A 21,025-nucleotide genomic window follows, 5' to 3' on the forward strand; every position below is an offset into this window, starting at 1 on the left:
TTAAACAAGGAACCATAGAAGCAAAGGCTTGGAAGGCCTAAGCATGTTTGGAGAATAGCTCACAAACTGAAGGCTAACAAGAGCCTGTTTGTTCATCTTTGTATCCCTGGTGTTTAGTACATAATAGAATATAAATAGAATCTGCTCTCACAGCTTTTTACTTTGTTGTTGGTACATACTCTGTGGTTGGTATGTACCAAGATTATTGGTACATAATTCATGTCAATAATCTTGATTACGTGAGTGTCTTGGAATGAGACTAGAAAAGCACACTAGGACCAAATTGAGAGAGGCCTTGTATGCTACGGAAAGAACACAATAAGACACTTGACAGAGCTTTGAAGATACAAAGTGACTCTGGAAGCCACACAATGACTCTCTAGATTTATTATTGCTAGATGAGGATGCATGGGTTCCAGGAATATCTTTCTGACACCATTCTTCATGTTCTGTCTTCTCAAGTGGATTTCCTATACCCGCATTATGGCCAACAGATGACAAATAATGACGATGAAGAACACCAGCATTTATGCTGCTCAAAGGTGACTCATAACTTTACATTAGCTGCCAGCCAGTATACTCACTTTAACATTAACTTGTGGTGCAAAGAGTTGAGGAGACTTAACTTGTGAAAATGGTTGTAGGGACTGGCCTCACGCAGTACTTCCATGCGGGAATTATCACAAACATTTTCTAAACTCCCACTCTGTGCTGCCCACAGCTAAGTGGTAGTGTTTATAAGAGTATATGACAGTGTCCCATGGTCCTGATTCTTAAGTAGCTTGTAACATACATGAGGAAAAAATGAATCCACATGAGGTAAGTTGACAGGTATACCACATCTACAGTGATGACTGGCATAGAGAATGGGCACTAAAGGAACCTGAAACTGAGTGATCCCTGAAGACTGAGGCTTTGTGGAAAAAACGGAACTTGAATTGGGTCTAATTGGAGTGGAACATTGGATAGGAGTTGATATGGCTGGAGGTGTAGGATAATAATCCATCCAACACCATGATTGCCGGGCAAACCTGAAAACACTTCTCGCTGAGAGAAAGAGATCATTCCCCTGACTGATTAACTATGTTCGTAATATAGTTAATCAATGAACAGTATCATCTCCAGATAATTTCCAGGGAAACTATGAAAGTTGTTCATGGAATAAATCATCTTTAGAATTCTCAGAACATAAAGGTGGGCTTCATTGTACCCCGACAAAAACTGAAAACCTGACTTTATCCCAGAAGTATTTATTCATAAAGTATTAATTATATGTAAGATTATTTTAGGTTATCAAAGATGAATCAGACGTATCTTACTATTTCAAAGTTCAGAGTTTATTAGAAAAGAGAGGTATGTATATAACAATAATAAAAAATTTGAAAGACATACTTTAGAATAAGCACAGGACATAGAAAGTACTACTGGCTGAAGCAGAAAGAGTGTAAGAGGAAGGCTTCGTATTTCCAGCTGAGGGAAGAACCAGGGCAGACTTTGTGGAAGAGAGGACACATTTGAGGTAGATCTTGAATGAGAGAGAGATGTGAAGATTTGGGGGATCAGAAATATAAGGCTGAAGGTTATTCCAGGTAGAAAAAAAGCTTAAGGAGAAAAAAGTAAAAACTACATAGCTATGTAGTTTATACATGCATGTATTTTTTATATATATATACATATACACACACACACACACAATATATGTTTATACATATATAACATGTATATCATATACATTACATAACATACATGTATGTTATCACATAACATATATAACGTATATTATATATACATTATCTATCCATATCCATGTTAGAGATGTATGTATTTGTATGTATAATATATATTACATGTTTTATTATATATGTTTTATATACATATGTATTTTATATATATGTTTTATATATACATATATATATATCTTAATGGAAAGATACATTCAACCCATGTGAGGTTTTTGTGTAACTGCTAAAGTGAAGGTAATTCTTCACAGACAAGTTATCTTGAAAAATTAAAAGACTGGTTTGTCATATTGGAAAAGTAAAATTGAAATCGCCAGAACAAAGTAGACACCAAAGGAATTGAGGGAAAAGCACAAGAAAACACGAAAGGGTCAAAGACCACAGGGATGTAAGACTCCTGCCATTGTTAAGCCCTGGGGCCTGTAGGGAGTTACTTATCCTCTTATTTTTAAAATTTAGGAAAATGAGATGTTTGGGTTAAACAGTCTTCAAGAATCCTTCAAATTCTTAAATACGGTAATTCCTTTAACCCGTAATTTTGCTTTATTCACCTATAAAAATTCAGAATTCCTAAGATAGAGGCAGGATTTTCAGATGACAAGGCAATAGGTGTTTCCATTAGGTGGCCATGTCCAATTGATACCATGGTTTTCAGACAGGGATAAAACAGAATTTGAAAAGGGCTGTTAAGTGCGTAACATTCTTTAGTAGAGTCAGTCAGAGTTGAATGAGGCCTCTATTCCTAAATTTTTATATCATTACCTTGAAGGCATTATTTGAAGAAATACTATTTTTTAACTATTTAGATCTTGTGACTACTCTCAACAGAGAAACTGTTCAAAGAAGGCTTATAGCTATTTTCTATACAATTGGAACAGTGACCAGCTACGAGAAGAGTTGGAATCAAACTACTTCCCAACAAGCAAAGATCATTTTTGTCATTCCCAGTCCATTTTTAAATTAGCTTATAATTCCTTTCAAAAACATTTTTCTCTATAGCATTTTTCATTAGAAATCAGCCACAGTTCAAGGCAGGTACTTCACATAAAATTAAAGGACTGGACTAGGTATCTTTTTAAGGTAGTCTAAAATATTCTGAGTACTATTAGCAACAAAAATAATAGCAGGCTATTGTAGAGACTTATTTACACATCACCCCTATTGGTAAGCAATAATCGTAATTACAATAATAAAAATGTACATTTTTTGAGTAATTTCAATGCCTTTCTTGCAAGGTGTTGAATGTGTTTTGCACACATCAGCTCATCAGTTACATTAGTCCATGAATCCTGGTATCATCACTGTGCGGAAAGACGCCACAGCTTCTCGTAGCCTCCAGCTAGCAGGGGAATAGGTCTCTATGTCTCTAGTTTAAAAACTGGATTCTCCTTCCTCTAAGTAGCAGGTATTTTCTACTCAAATTACATACTATCTTCTGAATCAGAATGCTATCTACAACCAATCCTAGTTCTAGGCGTAGAAACACAAAAGCCTTTTTCGTGTCAATACCAGTCACATAATTTCATACATATATACACATATTTTAAAATCTTGATTTCTACTAAAATTATTTGAAAGGATAACTTTCTGATACAAATGCCATAAAATTAATGTCTAGCTACAAAAAGAAAAACGGTAAGACCATGAAATATCCCACCCAGTCAGAGTTACATGCTGAAACCATAAACCTTGCTTACTGGACTACTTGGTAAACCAGCCATTTGTGAACAATTACTTTAAAGCATCATGCCATTCATTATCCTGAAAAACAGGATAATGGAATGCTCTATCTCCCCAAAGTCTGCTCACTGTAAACAGTCCATCCCTCCTTGCTGACTCCAAAAGCTGTATAAACATACTGCAATCAAACCCACCATAGCTAACAGAAATCCTTTCTTTAAGTAATCTATGGAATGCCAATCTAATACAAATACAAGAAAGAGAAGTTCTTACTAACACAATATTTTGTATTTACAGTATTCTGAACAGTGCTTAAACCTGCACTGGTTATATAAAAGACACTCCCCCACGCTACCTCCCACCCCAGGCTGACAGCATGCTTAGTTCTCTCATTTACACCACACTGCAATAACATAAAGAGGGGCTTACTATTAATCCAGGTTTTACTACAAAGCGACCCGTTATTTCTCTGTCAAACACTCAAAAGAGTGCCAAGTGTCTGTCATCCAATTCAACGGATTAAGTCTTCTTTTATAGTCTGATACTTGTACCAATTTATAAAAATACAGATATAGTTTCTTAGAGTTGGTCACAGTCTATATTTTGGCTTGGATTCAGGCAGCAGAGGTTGACTATGACAGCTGGCAGGAAACTGAGGGGAGAATACATCCTCCCCCTTCAGTCACCACATCTCAGTTGCCATAGTGATTAATCCTTAATTGAAGGCTGTCTTTGTACGTTTCTTTTCAGAAAATTTTAAGTAAACTTAAGTTAAAAACGTGCAGTTGACTGAGAAAAGGAGGTATCACATCACAAACAGGTACAGTTCAGCTCCGTGACATACTTCCATATAGTAAAAGAACAGATGAACTCTAATAAAGGTATTATCAGTTCCTTCAAATGCTTAAAACATTTCTTTTTGGCCTGAGCTTAAACCTAAGTCAGACAGGTTTTCTCTTCTGTTTTCAGACATCTCATCTTGTTAAAATGAGCTGTTTTCATAAATGGTTCTAAAATATCAAAACACAATTTAAGGCAAAATATGTTCTTATTTTGCATATTACTTTACATAATTTGTACTATCAAATAACAATGGTATAATTCAAAATTTATGTTAGGAGAGATAGGACATCTATAAAATATGTTCTATAAAGTTAATTTATAAAATTATAAACTGTAAGAAACCAAAGGAAACACTGAAAACAGTACATTTTACTCCTTTTTAAGATACATGGTTGAATCTGAAGAGTAGATTCAGTTTTTGTCACTTTGGTTATCAATAATTACTGTATCTCAAATAATTACTGTATATGAAAAACTCTGAAAGACCATAATAGGATCTTATCTAGGATTATGGTGTTTATTACTTCTCTTTTACAAGTTTTCAATTTAGTATATTCCTTTGCAATCTAGTTAAAGGTTCTAATTCAGACTCTATGGTATTCTTTAGAAACTGAAATACTGGTATACTGTGGCAACTGTTATTTGTGTACTGATTTCATAAAACAAATAGGATTTATTTTCTTACTGAGACAACGTGTCTGCAACTGGCTACAGACACACATGCATGCACACAATCTTTCCAAATACAAGTAAAGTTCTTTAATAAAACTGTGATGACAGACATGAAGCACTCAGAGGAATTACCAGGAACCGAAAAGATTCTAGATTGAGCCCCAGATGAAAGATACTGTAATATCGGTGGGAGGTCTGAGGTTTTTTGGAGACTTCAGGATCAAGAAGTTTGCAGGTATTTTCTAACACTATGATTGAGTCTCTTTTGTTCTTGCTTCATTTCCCTTTCCCTTTGTTTATTCTCTTTTCTTCTCATAACTTTTTAATTTTTTTCAAAACTACAAATTCACTATTGCCACCCACTGCCACACCAGCTGCAAAACCTCTGAGTAACATAAATCTCTCTAGCCAAAGATGATGAGTGTGTTTCAATGATTTCCTCATTAAAGGTGCTGAAGTAATATTGACGCGATATGATGAAATCAGTGATTGGGAACACTTTCTTCTCAGAAATTCTGAGACAGCTTTGAAATGTTAGAATGAAATTTTGATGTTATCAATTACTGACTGAAGTCAGCCACTGAAATGAGTGTTTCTGTAGACTGTGTTTGGGCTGCTAGCAATGGTGCCATGGGAATGGACCTCCCATTTAGTGGCTTTAAAACTTCACCACAATGTAGTCATTAAACAGCTAATTTCTTTATCTTCTTTGAAAAGGGTTTATTAAGTTGGTGTATGTGTGATGAGGGAGATAGATGGCCTCGAAGGGTATATTATAACCCCCAGGGAGTAGGTATTCCAATTTGTTTCCTAGCAAGAGATGCCCTCCCTCTGAAAATCACTGTGAAGAGACAAGGTTTCTAATGAGATTGTGTTGTCCACATCAAAAATATTTGGACTGAAAGAGCTCACAGGCAAACTTTCCAGCATTTTCATTTTTATAACTTTGCTTAAGAAACAGGTTGCTTCTCAGGTCAATTGTTGCAGAAATTATATGCTTGTAAATTTCTTCTCTGATAAATATTTAGATAAGCTAATGACCAGTATATCCAGTTATTTCATTAACATCCCCAGCGGTTTGCCAAATTATCTGACCTTTCACATTAAAATTTGTTTGTATGGAGAAGGATATGGTTTTAAAAAAGGGCAAAGTTTAAAAAAAAAAACCTAATAAAAAATTAGCTACCTGTTTAAAAGATTCTGCTATACTCTTTATCCTAACAAAGCAAGTTTCTGGAAAACCCAACATAATTCTGCCTGCCTTTTTCAGATGGCACATACAAGGCAGTCAAACTGTAGAAATGCTGTTTAAAGTGTTGGTTGAAAGATGGTACATTCCTGGATCAAATGAGAAGATGAGTATAAAAAGCATATTTGGGTCATGAAAGAATGCTTTCACGAGTTGTAGTTTGGCACTGGGCCTATGGATTACATTGAAAAATGCTACAAAGGATAGCCTTTCAAAGTCTGTTATTAGATTTATTCTAGGGATATTATAAGACAACTAACTGTTCACTATATCGTTCTGTGGTCCCCAAAAAACCCCAAGTGACAAATTTCCTTCAAAGTGAGTGCTAGCAAAAGCTTTGCTTCTCCTAGAACCAGTGTTATTTTTTTCTTTTTCCTTAAGGACAAACATTTCACTCAGCCTTTCTCAGCAGGGTGTTATGGCATTTTGGGCAGAACAATTCTTTGCATATGGGAGGGCCTCCCCATTGGCCCCCTCAACCCAGTCCCCTGTCCAGGATAGCCATTTGGAATCCCTGGCTTTCAGACATTAATGCCAGCTAGGCATTCAGTCATTGTGACCACCCAAACTGCCCACACACATTTCCACATGCACTAGCTATCACTACATAGATAGCTTACCTCCTTTGTTTTTTCTACCAGAAAACTCAATCAAATTAGCCATTTTAATATAATATCTGGGTAGAACATATTATGTTCTATGCATTTGCATTCTAACTTTCTCCCTGTCTTAAACTTTCGGTTTAATTTATATTTTCTCTGGTCCTAAATTTCATTTTGTACTCTGGTTTTATTGTTAAGGTAATTTAATTCCTTTGTCAAACCAGTGAGGTACGAATAAATTAATTCCCTTGATAGTTCAGAGGAATTCTACCCCCACCTTCATTCTTAAAAGTATAACAGCATTAAGTTGACATAAAATATTGGTATTATATACAGTATGCATTCTGAACTCTTGCCCATAAAGTGATAGTAAAATTACTCCTGAAACACTTAGCTCTTAGAAAATAATAAAGAATAATAAGCCAAACACAAGAAAATATTTTTTAAAAACCTTTGATGGAAGTGACTATGTATAAACAAAAATATCACAACAGCAATTTTAAGTGGGAAGAGCCCATAGGAAGTATTTATAACTTTTAACAGTATAAAAATCATTTTGCTAAAAATATAAATTCTATATGAAATGAGTTTTCTGTGTGTGTCTTCATTTTAGGTGAAAAATTGTGGAGCAACCTCATCACACACTTTCCTTTTTCCATACGAGCAGAAACGGTTTTGGTTCTGATTGAACCACATGATTCCCTCAGATTCCTTTTCATTTTGGGGGTACTGGTCAATTTTTATTGAGGGAAACTATTAAGCAACTCAACATGATTAGGTATTTGGGTATAAATTTGTTGTTTAATCTAAAACATCTTCAATGACTACAGTTCCCAAATGGTGTTTTGATTTTTACACTTATTTGTATGTCACTTACAGTTTTTGTTGTTACTTTTGAGGGAGTACTTAGAGAAGATCCTATTGAGTAACTTCTGTGAAAAATGAGGTAACTAAAGATGATACTACCCTATATTTTTCTTACCTTAGAACTGCAAACAGCTATGTTAGCAGGCAGCTGGGAAAACTGCTTCAACTCAAATACGTCATGTGCCGCCCATCGGCTCATGTGATTTTCAGCTTTGCTCGATCCAATCACATTCTGGTTTGAGTGAATATAAGCCACTTCCTGAACGCCATCTAGGAGGTAATTGATGTTTATTAAGTGATATATCAGTATAAAGCAACATGGTTCCATAAAAACACATTAATCTTATTTTTAATACTCAAGAGAAACATCAACATCACAATATTCTTTAGGAAAAATATTGAAAAGAGAAAGAGTTCAAATATATTAGTCCAGGTTACCTTGGAAATGACTTTTCCTTCTCATCAATGTGAGATGAGAACTACTGATAGGTAACAATCTTTAAACCTGAAATGAAGGTTTTGGCCAAAAGAAAAGTCATGGTTGAGGAGGGTCCTCTCTACGAATTTGTTTTCATTGTTAATTTAAGAAAAAAAAAAAAAAAAAGATGTTCACTAATTTAAAGAATGAAACTAACCTTATCTGTTCCTTTAAATATGTACTTGATTACAGTGATGGAATGACAGCATGGGGTTTATGACCAGTGAGTTTCGTTTGACTGGCTTTGCTCAGTTTTACTGTTTGTATTTTGTCTTTTTTGTACATATGCCCAGAGAATGTCAAGATGAGAGCTTTTTAGGAAATGAAAAAAATTAATTCATGGCTTTTATCTGAAAGAGGTTTAAAAAATGGCTACAATTTTTATTGCTTTGCTTCTATGCACCTATAATTCATTTTTGAATTGTGATCATAAAAGAGAAAGCTAGAACCAAGGCCTGTAAAAGCTCCCTCCAACAGCTCTGGCAATGAACCTCAGGTATGACCTTCAACATTTGTGCTGTTTTAGTCCCGAACCTCTTCAATCAGAAATTACCAATCATGCAAACACAAGACATTGTTAAATAATATGACAAGACAGTAACTAGCATAACATTCTCCTTAATTTCAGAATACCAGGTACTATATATGGCACATAGTTTCAAAACCTTCATGGCAGAAAACTTACTCAGATGTTTCTTAATTTTGATGACACGTTATCCATTATTCAAAATAGCATTAGTTCCAAACTAACTACTGACACCTTTTGCACAGTAAAAACAAACAAACAAAAAACTGAGCTGATTATTTAAAAAAGTTTATGCAATAATTCCTCAAACCTAAAATCTAACTGTAGCACACCAACCAAAGGATAATTCAGTACTTATTTACAATGACACCAAGATAAAATCATAATTAACTCTTAAATGAGAATGCTAATAGCCACAAAGAAAGCCTCATTTGTACATAATCAAACACAACAATTAAAGATTTCTATAGCAAAATGTCCTTGCTTATATCTCAGCTTCTTTCATATAGTTTTTGGGGAGTAAGTCAGACACTTGTGAAGGCAATGCTAACTCTTAAAATCACCATACAGATTCTGGGCAGAGGGTGGTAACAGCAGAAGCAGGAGAATCTGAATCTGTACACAAGGACAGACAGCAACTAGACAGCAAAACCAAAAGCCCATGGACATTTACAACAAAATTAGATAACAAGATACCCTCATGACACCGAAAGTACAAGCAGGTGGGGAAAATCTCCACTGGCTATGAACTCTGTATGGTTTCAGTATGTGTGTGAAAGATGGAAGCAACAGGGTGCCTGACAGACCTAAGAACAGGAGACCCCAGAACTGCCAACAGGTATTCACCGGAAAGCACAAGGGGCCAGCTGGAGAACAGCAGCTGAATCTGGGAAGGTTTCCTGCTCTTCAATGCTGAGAGGGTACAGGGGGGACACAGTAAGAAGGCCTGGAGGGGCTGGAGCAGGCCAACCACTAGAACTCCCCAGACTGACCCACCAGGGCTCCCACCCAGGTCAGGGCCCAACAAAGAGGAAAAACTGCTAGGAGAGAATCAAAGTAAGTAGGATAGGAAGAACAAGGCTGAGGGCAAGAAAAGACCTAGAGCAAAGCAACAGAGAGAGAGCAAGAGGAAAGCCCACCACAGTGCAGCACTCTACATGGAAATAACATACGGATCTCTGTGAAGTGAGAAAAGATTTCCTAAGCTCTGCTTCATTTGTAAAATTCAGGAGAAATAATTTCATATAAAAATGACCAAGGGAAAAGCAGCAGGGTCAAATCTCAAAAAAAATTATTGTGAGAAAAAAGAGAACAAGCAGAGTAATATCCCTCCAATGAAAATGTGCTAGAAAGATGTGCTCACAAAACAGAAAAAGACATGAATCAACAATGTAAATCAGAATTAGAGGAACTCAGAAATGAGTGATAAGAACTTAGGAAAGACTTAGACTTTTTTTTTTTTTAATTTCAAAAATGAAGACTAAACTGGAAGGAACATAAGTGGGAATAAACACAACAGATAAGCCTTAAGAGAAACAAAACATTTTAAAAAAGCAAAACGAAATGAACAGATAAAAAAGATTTGAGAGAATGTGACAAAAACTGAAGATAGGCAAAGAAGACTGAACATCTGAAAAGAAGTCCCTGAAGAAGAAAGCCAAACCAAAGGAATAGAACAAGTAACTAAAAACACTAGTACAAGCAAGTCTTTCCCAAAATAAAATTTGAGTGAAAACAACACTGTGTATATCAGAATATGGACCCAGGATAACCAACACGAAGACACAAGCTAGTAAAATTATTGGGCAACAATGAAAAGAAAAAAGTCTCCTGGGCATCCAGGGAGAGGAAAAAAAAAACAAACACATAATACCACACTTCATGCCAGAAGAAAACGAAGCTACATATTTAAGACGCCCAAGAAAAGACAATGTGAGACAAAGATTTTACATCCAGCAAAACTGACCTTTAGGTATAAGGGCACAACTGTTATTGCAAGAATCTCAGGGAATATTATTCTCATGAACACTTCTTGAGGAATCTACTAGACAGTAAGATTCAGACAACCAGAACGATGCGAGGAACACTGACATTAAGGACTGATGGGGAGCATGAAATGTGTAGTTACCTGTGGACCAAGAGTAAGTGAAGTCTAAGAGGGGAGTAGTATATAATGCAATGTTTGTATCTTTGACAATGAAGACATAGTATATCCATTTTAAAAATGGAAGAAAAGGGAGAGTAGAGGCAAAAACAGATAAACCCTAAATGTTGCCAGCAATCAAATGGTGGTAGTACTGCTATTTTATTCTTTGTGTAATATGGGATAAAGCAAATGAGCAACCATGGGGCATTAAAAGTAAATCATTCCCTATATGCTTGAGAACCAGAACTATCAGTATTGTAGAAATGGTATTCACATATAACAGAGGCTAAATAAAAGCTCTATACTCTCAAATTAAGTGTCAATACAAATATGGAAGTATAACCTCAAGGTATTTTATCATCACATATATGTGTACATAAATACATATGTAAAAATATATATCACATATATGTACACATACACATCTTATATGTCTATAAATGTAAATATATATATATAAATATATATACATACACAAATACACACACACACACACACACGAATCTGGCCACTGAAAAGGCCCAAAAATAATAACCAAGTCAACAGTGGCAATGATCATTACTAGCACCAGACTGTGGTCTTGAAACACACTTTCTCTCTAAAAGAAACCAAGACTTCTTGGAATAATGACTGATTGTAGGTCTGGGACAGAAAATGTATGAGATGTTCCTGGAACATCTTGTAAGACTTGACTACAAGGAAGCATCCAAAATGACTAGCAGCATGCCAAAACACTTCAGGAACCAAAGTATTCATGTCAGAGATTCCCCTCTATCCACAGATAGGACAATGAAGCCTTAATATTATTATTAATTGCGATGAATTGAGACCCACTAAATATGTTTGAATTACTAAGAAAAGAATGGGTCCATCCTTATGGCATATAGACATATTTAGTTTTTATTATACTAAAAACTGGTAAATAAAGAAAGCAATTAGCATTTTTCCTGTCTCTCCTATATGAACTGTGCCACTGGGTAAGCAATAGTAGATGAAGGGAAGTAGTGAAGTACCTCTTTACAAAAGCATTCTAAATAAATGAAAACGAAATTGAGAGAAATAGAAAATATTCTGCTACTCTGAATGAGTGAATAAATAAGTATAGGTATTAAGTATCAATGGCTGCTAGGATCATAAAGAGAGAATAAACATTTTTTGTGTGATAAAACCATATAAATGTAAATAAGTAATTATTATAGAAGCTAGAATAATTGGTATTTATGGGGGCAGAGGAGCTGTGATTTAGATGGGCACATGGAGGGGGTCCTGGGGTAGATGGCAACATTCTCTATCTTGACCTATATGTGGTCTCCCATTTATCCTGCTACCCAGCCCTTCCTTATTTGTGCCTCAATGCAGCATCTTGATTTTAGGGCTATTTTACAAGTTAATTCAAGGCGTCTCACAGAACTATTTGATAAAACAAATATACTTTTTAAAGTTTTGAGAATGTGTCTTTAGTTACCTAAAAATTTATCCACTGATTCATATGACTGCTCTTGATTGACAACTTTCTCATTTGAACATTTCATTGGTTTTCTTGGAATAAAAGTGCTATTTTTCTTATTATGGCTAGGCAATTTTGAAGAAAAACTGTTTCTGTCTCTTATAGTTCTTGGTCTATGGCTCTGTTTAGAGAAACTGAAGTGGCTGACGGATAAACTCTCATCTGAGGATGAATAATCATCAATATACTGAGAGTTATGATCCTCATTTGCTGCACACACTTGGTTTGTTTTGTTCACTGTTTGGGGAGAATTGTGAAGTTCTCTTTTGGTTTCTTTTATTCTCTTAAACCTCAATGAACTAGTAGCTCTCTTTCTTGCTCTTGACTCGGAAGAAATTTCAATGTCATCAGATTCATCACTGATATCACTGGTGCCTTTTCTTTTCACAACAGATTTCAGGGTTGTATTCTCAGGACTTAACTTTTTTGAAATTATTCCATTTCTTTTGTCATCAGTGTTTCGACCATTATCATTATTTCTTGTCTTTACAGAGTGTTCTCTTTCAGAATCCTCAGATCCCTCCAAGGGTGGCTTAAACCTTATACTATTGTCGGGGAATCTCTCAGTTGTGTATTGCGTAGGACAGATGACATCACTATCTTCTGATTCTGTGACATTCTGTAAAATGCAATGTTTATCTGTATTTTTAATTTTTTTCTCATCAGACTTAGAAGAAATTTTCTGTTCTAAAATCTTCTCACTTTTATAAAACATATGCTTTTCTTTTAGATTTAGGATGTTATCTAATTTCTGATGTTTTGAAGTACCAAGGGAGTCCTGATTTTTCTCACAACCAGCATCTTTGGCTTCTGTTGAAAGGCATGTGGGCTGCTCATCAGAACTTTCATCATCAGAGGCAGTATTTCCGTCACTGTCCTCAACTGCTTTACATTTTGTTTCAAGCAATTTTGAGAAACCACACTGCAGTAAGGTAAGCTGTCCTGGAGAGCTGGAAGCTTTACTTGAATCGGGTGCTTTGTTTTTGGCAGTCTTTACTCCTGTGGCTCCCACTGGCTCCTCATCACTGAAGTCGCTGCAGAGATCACATGCTTCCTTTGCCAGTGGCTCTGCAGCTTGTTCTGGACCTCTGCATTCCTGACAGTCAGGCTCTCTAGGCTACAGAAGAAACAATGACAAAAACATCAGAAAACCTCAAGATACAATATGGAATCAACTGAAAAGTGGTCAACTTTGGGCAGGTAATTTAGGTACAAATATATCACTTAATATTTTCTAAAAGTACAACATTTAATAAACAAATGTAAAGGGTTTAATATCATAGTTTAGTAGTCTTTTCTCTTTCCATGTTGAATATTGTTCCAAAATAAAAAAGTTTAAACTAGAGTACCATATAATCAAAGTATTTTGAAGAAAAACACAAAGTGGAGTGTTTGGAGTGTTTGGCTTCTAAGATGCAAGGACACGTAATTCTGGCCTCAAAAGTGAAAAGCGTACAACTTACTGCTTAAGAATTACTGGAGTTTACTGTCATCTAGCAGATACTTCCAATCATGCTTTAAGAATAAGACAGATTACAGGAGTTAACAAGGTAAAAAATTCACGACTGGTAAATTGTTCTAATTGATTAAAAAGGCCAATAGGATCTTGATCACCAGAAATAAAGAATTTTGAAGTAAAATTTGCTACAAATTTAAATTCAATATGTAACTTTTTCACATTAATCAGAGTTAAATATATCATAGTTTTCTAAAACTGAGGCTCTACTAGTAAAATATTACGGAAAGTATTATCTGATAATACTTTCGCCAATATTTGAGATTCATATATTTCTCTAAATTTATAAAAATTTCATGCCTAATTTAAAGTCATTGGACTTTAAATTGGTATAAATTGATAGTTAAGACTCTAAAAACAAACAAAAAAACCCAGCAACAATAACAAAAAAACCTTCCACACATGTTTTTTACCTTTAAGATGGCCTTATGATGAAATAAAGATTTGGTGGTACATGAGATGACAAGCTACTAAAAAGATCACAAAATTAAGGAATCAAATATCTGCTTTCAGTTAGAGAATAATTTTGATATTTGGGTTCAATAATTTTAAATACACATTGATGGTGATTTTTCCATTTAACTTACCATTTAGTCAAAAATTATTTATTTGGGATGGGTTAGTTATCTAGGTGGTACTGGATTCACAGTTTGGTGTAGTTAAAATTCAGTTTAGCTGTAAATGCCTGAACTGCTCCTGAATTTGTTCTTATGATAAGAATGTTAAATCAGCCTTAATTATTAATTTTATCCATAGTCCTCTGACTTTGTGTCCTTGACTCTTAATTTTTTTTTTTTTTTTTACAGGTTACAAAATTAAGGAAAAAGGAAAAGAAACAAAATTGTCACAGTACATGTTTTCTAGGTGTTGTAGGCTACAGGTTCAAATATTACATACCAGTTCTAGTTTGTGTGCTGGAGGTCCCTCTTTCAACCATGTTGTGGCTGTCATGATCCCTGCTTCCACTTGGCCTTCTCTCTATAATGTAAGTAAGAAAGAATGCAAATAGCTATGCAACACAGGGGGTAGCAACAACCAGATAAACAATAGCAATGCATGCTATTCTTGGAGTTAAGAAAGAAAAATTGCATGCAGCTTGCTTTAGCATTCTTAATGTTATTTTTCAATTTGCTAATTAAGAAACTCATATATAAACGTTTATATAACATTTTAAAAATACTCTTAATTCTTGTGTTAAAGTTTACTTTTATAGACACAGAAAACTAATACTTTCCAGCCAACTTCATCAGAAGTACTTGTGGGGAGAGGGAGAATGAAGAAATGTGAAATATTTACCCAGTATGATATCCATAACAACCATTCCCATACAATAATTATGGTAAGGACATATTAACATTTCAAACACCACAATGTTGAACATTGGGAACTTGATATTCTAGCCTATATTGTTACTATATTTATTGTTCATATTCATTTAAAAATACCCCTTAGGTGTGGAGACATCAAAATGAAAAGGTCCACCCTAATATGAAACTAAAAACAATATTCTAGTTATATAACAGGCTTGCTATCTTTTGGGAAAGTATTTGGACTTTAAAGCTTCTGGTGTATCATTTAGCAGAAGTTCTAATGGCCTAGATTCTAGAATATTAAATTCTCCTCAACAGGAAATCAATTCTCTTTTTAAGTCTATATTTGTTGATAGAGCAAGAAGAAATAATACTATCATCACTAGAATTACAAATGCCTAACTGAGGAATACACAGACATACTAATGGCATGGTTCCAGCCACCTGGTATCCAGGGCAATGAGTAAGAATCTCCCCTGTGGAACTCTAGGGAATGAAAGTTTCTGAATTGCTGCAAGTCCTCCACTCACCGTGCCTGGAGGCTATTACAGCAATGGGATGGGAAGCCTCATTCCAAGGCTACCATTTATCTCTGTAACAGAAGCTAAATGGCTACAACAGGTCAAAGTGGCAGTACTAGAAATCTTAAAGCTGTTGAAACTCCTTTATTATAGATAAATGGCCACTCCAGTCTTAAGTTGTTCAGGCCAAACACCTTGGAGCCATCCTTAACTTTTCTCTTTTTCTCATACCCTGTATCTGACCCATCAGCAAATCCTGTCAATGCCACCTGGATAATATATACAGCATCCAGCCACTTCTCATGCCACCCACCCCAATCACCCTGGCTCAAGCCAACATCATCTCTCAGCTGGATTACTGCAGTAAACTCCTAACTGGCTTCTTGCTTCTGTCCTTGTACTTCTATAGTCTCGTTTTCAATGTAAGTCAAGCTAATACAAATCAGACTATGTCATCTTTCTGATCAGAACCCTCTAATTGCTTTTTGTCTCATTCAAGTAAAAGTCAAAGTTCCTGCATGGTCTGGCTCTCCGTCATCTCTCTGGCTCCATCTCTTGCTCTCTTGCTGACCCCACTCTAACCACTCTGGCCTCCCTGACATTGGAGACCACACGGGGCATGTTCCTCCCTCAGGACCTCTGCATTTGTTTCCCCTGTCTAAAACACACCTTTCTCCCTCACCTCTTTGAATACTCAAATGCAGCCTTCAGAGTGAGGGCTTCCTTGGCTACCCCATCTAAAACTGCAATGCCCCTTCCTTGACAGTTTCTATTTCCCTTCCCTGTTGTATTTTTTATCCTTAGAACCTATCATAATACATTCTGTATTTCACTTATTTATTCTGTTTATCATTTGTCTCCCCATATAGAATGAAGACTTCTGGTAGGCAGGATCGTTTTGTCTATTTTGTTCTTTTATGTATGCAAAGCTCTATGAACAGTACCCGACATTTCGCAGATGCTCAACAAATACTTGTAAAATGAACTCTCAATATCTATCTTTGAAGAGAAACCATAATATAGATAATGGAAAGTCAATGCAAAACAGAATGAAATTGCCCAGAAATCATAAGTGTAAATAGTCAAATTTTTACATCTTAAAACATTTTAAGAGATTTTATACAACCTTTAAAAATTAAAAATGCCTCACATGAAGTGAAATACTCCTTTTACTTTATGATAGGTACTCCCATTATATGGGGCTAATAATAATATTTAGAAGCACCTTTTGGCCCAAAGCAGCATGAATCTAACCAACCCTGAATAAGTTTACATTCTGATTGATGACAAATGAGTAATTTTAATTCAAAATTTAACTTAATAATCAAGTGCCAATGATATGTCTAGCAAGACAAATGTAGGACATGGATGGCTTTGTCACCCCTTATGAGTATCAATTAGAAAACAGGTTAATATTCTTAGTGTTCTGGTATATTAAAGAACTTAAAGATATTTTTAAAAAAGAAAATGTAAGACATGGATGGTCCTGTCATTAATAAACACTTCTGAAGGTGAAACAAGATATTCTTAGAATAACCAGTGAACAAGAGAACTTTTTTTTTGAGACGGAGTCTTGCTTTGTTCCCCAGGCTGGAGTGCAGTGGCACGATAAACAAGAGAACTTTTTCTACTTAATAACCTGTCATCCTGATATGTCTTATACAACACTTGTTTAACAAAGAAATAGGTGGTTATTCTGATAAAAACAGATAACCACGTCATATATGACAGAAAACAGGATAAATAATGTAATGCTAATATTTTTATAGACAATGACTTTAACATCAAGACAGGCATGTCAAGTAGTACTCTGACATGGAGGTAGCAGCCGGGTTTGGGAGCTGGAGGGCAAACAAAGTTATTGATATGAAAAGAGAAACTGGAAAGAACAAATTCATGAAAGAAACAGCATATTTAAAAAGCAAGGGGAAAAAAACCCAAAAAGTAGGACTCCAAATGGGCCACTGAATTCAGAATCAAATATAGTTACTATAAAATAGAAACTCAGCAGTATACATCAGAAATTGTATAATAGTAACAATATTTATAGGATTCAAATAATATATACCTTCCTCTCCCCCAGCCATCCATGGTCTACTGCTTAACTTGTTCAGCATACGATTCCTGACTTTACGTGGTTATTATGTAAACGTTCTCTTCCACCTCTGGTCAAGATGGTTTAAGTTCCTCAAGGACAGGAACCAACTGCTCCTTGAACTGTCTTTATGGTATTTACTGAATAAATGAAGTACATTAAGATTTTACTACAAAGTCCTGGAAGTCAAGAGAAATATCCTCAAGCTCTCTAAGACTCAGTTTCCTCATCTATATCATGAGGTTGAAAAAGATGATACTCCAGGATTTTATGATACCTATACGAATATCAATTAGAAAATAGGTTAATATCCTTAGTATTCTGGTATATAGAAGAACTTCAAGATTTTTCTAAAAAAGGATATAAAATATTTTGTTTGAAGAATAAGAAACATCTGTATGCTGAGGATGAGCACAACAGGGAGAGTTTAAAATATTGGTGTGGAATTTTTATTGGGAACAGAAAACAAAAATCTCCATGAGACATGAGAGTACATCTCAGGGAGTATTTGGTAACTTTTAATCAAAACACATTTTATATTTTTGTTTATTTAGGAAAACCTCTTTTTTTAGTTCCTGACTTCAGCAGCTGTTTTCAAAACAATAAACTTCTCTCTGCCTATCTTAATATGGCCTTGGAGTTCATACTACCCCGTATATACATTTGTGTGTGTGCATTATTTGTAATTATGCATGAGAAAATCTTAGTTTAGAGGTACAACAATTCATTTCTTATTCTCTAAAAGTAAAAATTCCAAGGCATTTTTGGTAAAGGAAACCAAAAGTTTCTCTGAAAAGGCAACAGCAATTGTATTTCAAATTTCCTGAGGAAGAAAAACTCTGTATTTAAAATATTATTGAAAAGGTCAGAGAAGAAGTTCACACCTCCAGGATGTCCTTCGTAAGACAAGACCCTTGGGACCTAAATTTGAAGAGGTTATGGATCCCAAAAAGCTCTCCTTGATGCTCTTTAGATCCTTGAACTGCTTCAAAATATCGTTTGGCATTTTCACTTCCAACCACCACACAGTGAAGTTGCTAAAACAGAAAAAACACAAGATATTTTTGAAGTGTTTGCTCCAACAATATGTCAGAATTTCCTGGCATTCCCTGTACATACACAGCTTTAGTTGGAGCAGGCAGAATCTCCTTAGGGAGAAAATTTTGTTTTAATTTCCCTGGCAGATGTTGCCATTATGGTGAAATAATAATAATCTGGCCAGTCTTATTGAAACAGAGATCTTATATTTCCTATTATATCTGTTTTCTAACAACTGAGTCAAGATTACATCTCTATAGAATATCCACCTGACATAAATGTTTAATAATAAAAGCATACATTTGAATACACTTTTCTCCTTTTAAAACTCTTATTATAATAGCAACTACTAAAACTGGCAGAAGTAATTACTATATCACTGAAGTTAAATTACAATCTAAAGTAATGATATGATAACCACCTTGGTGTCAAACTAATTGTGGCTTGACTCCATTGCCTACTAACAGCAAAAATCCTATCACTGTTTTAAGAAACACTGCATCTTTGACATAATTTTGAATACAGAAAGAACACTGACATGGAACATTTAAAAACACCATTTCAGTATCAACATTAATATGCACTATTTACTGGATATTTTACTAAATGTAATATAAACATGTAAAATTAAAATACAATCTGATTAACCCCACGTGTACTTTAAAATTTCTTGAAAGAAACAAAGAATGCACAGAATGGAAAATAACTTCAGCCCATTGATGGAGAAATTAGTAAAAAATGATGCTTAAGGGCCGGGTCCAATGGCTCACGCCTGTAATTCCAGCACTTTGGGAGGTGGAGGTGGAGGCAGGCAGAACACTTGATTTCAGGAGTTAGAGCCCAACCTGGTCAACGTGGTGAAACCCCTTCTCTACTAAAATACAAAAATTAGCTGGGCATGGTGGTGGGTGCCTGTAATTCCAGCTACTCGGGAGCTGAGGCAGGAGAATTGCTTGAACCTAGTGGAGTCTGCAAGCAACCCGAGGTGGCGCCACTGCACTCCAGCCTGGGTGATAAAGACTCCATCTCAAAAAAAAAAAAAAAAAGAGAAATGCTTAATTATTGAGATTATCATCAGAGTTCATTTGCACTGTAATAAGTTACTCTAGGCAACTAAAGTTCTTGTTAATAACAGCTGCCATTTACGGAACATTTATTACATGTATAGCATTTTATTTCCATACTCTCATTTAATCCTTACAACCTTATATCATCTCAATTTTAGAAATAAAACAACTAAAATTTCTGTATTTTAAAAATAAAGTAACTTAAGTTTAGAGAAATTAAGTGACTTGCTCACAGCTGCCAGCTAAGAAGTGTCATTCCTAGAATTTGAACCTTGGTTTGGCTGAATCTAAAATTTATACTGTTAACTAATTTCTCACTTTCAAGATGCCTCTCTTAAAACAAAACCCTCGGGACCTTCAGTTAAAGAAGTTATGGATCAACATACCAACTTGATCAGTTTGATACCAATGAACATGGGCTGTAATCCTGGGAATACAGAATTACAATAACAATTGATGGAAGTGATAGCCCAGGTACCTATTTTACCCTTGTTACTGAAACTACCTTAAACACTGATATTGTCAGACTGCAGGACCTGTAACTATAATCACCAAGGTAATTTGTAAGCCTTAATTTGAGTCTTTATAAGCTTCCTAGCAAAGTTTTATCACAAAATTTATAAAAAGCACATTATTTTGTACTAAAGTGGCTCCAGTAAAAGTGGAAACCAGGTGCTTCCAGCTGTAGGCTAACTAAAAAAAGAAATCATGTTCAAATTCAAGAAGTTAGGGGGAAAATAGTAATTAAAAAGTGTAGCTTAGTTTTTAGCTTATGAAAAATCCATACAAGGGAGAAAATGCTTGGATCTCATCATAAGAGTAAACAAAATAAAGAAAGAAGTAAAAAGAAAAGAACATTTATGATGTTAAGAAGTTCACGGCCATTCTTCCATCTTCAAGGCAAGCAGTGTGGCATTTTCATTATTTTTCTCTCTGACCCTTTGCTTCCTTACCACGGGTTATTAGGCAGTAGGGTCAGAGAAAGCAGAGATGAAGATGTGCACATCTGACCCTTATAAAAAAACCCTTGTGATTACACTGGCCCATGTGGATAACCCAGGTGGTTTGGGGGATTACAATGTGAACATCTTTGGGAGACTATTATTCAGCCTACCACAGGAAAGAAGTACAAAAGAATGATGGGAGCAAGTTGAAATGACACAGAAGCC

The 21,025-nt window shown here is 35.2% G+C and overlaps 1 protein-coding gene across 4 annotated transcripts in view; it reads right to left on the minus strand.

Annotated features, from left to right (window-relative positions):
- ERCC6L2 (ERCC excision repair 6 like 2) overlaps window positions 1-21,025 on the minus strand; it is a 158,844-nt gene that overhangs the window by 51,753 nt on the left and 86,066 nt on the right. For all 4 annotated transcript variants that reach the window (XM_030799801.1, XM_030799859.1, XM_030799767.1 and 1 more), the window contains exons 14-17: window positions 18,636-18,788; window positions 14,723-14,803; window positions 12,268-13,426; window positions 7,768-7,922 (exon numbers count right to left, since the gene is read on the minus strand). In XM_030799801.1, coding sequence (XP_030655661.1) covers window positions 7,768-7,922; window positions 12,268-13,426; window positions 14,723-14,803; window positions 18,636-18,788 — 1,548 coding nt within the window. The remainder of the gene's footprint in view (window positions 1-7,767; window positions 7,923-12,267; window positions 13,427-14,722; window positions 14,804-18,635; window positions 18,789-21,025) is intronic.

This window comes from Nomascus leucogenys, chromosome 1a, assembly GCF_006542625.1.
Source record: "Nomascus leucogenys isolate Asia chromosome 1a, Asia_NLE_v1, whole genome shotgun sequence".
NCBI classification, from domain to species: Eukaryota; Metazoa; Chordata; class Mammalia; order Primates; family Hylobatidae; genus Nomascus; species Nomascus leucogenys.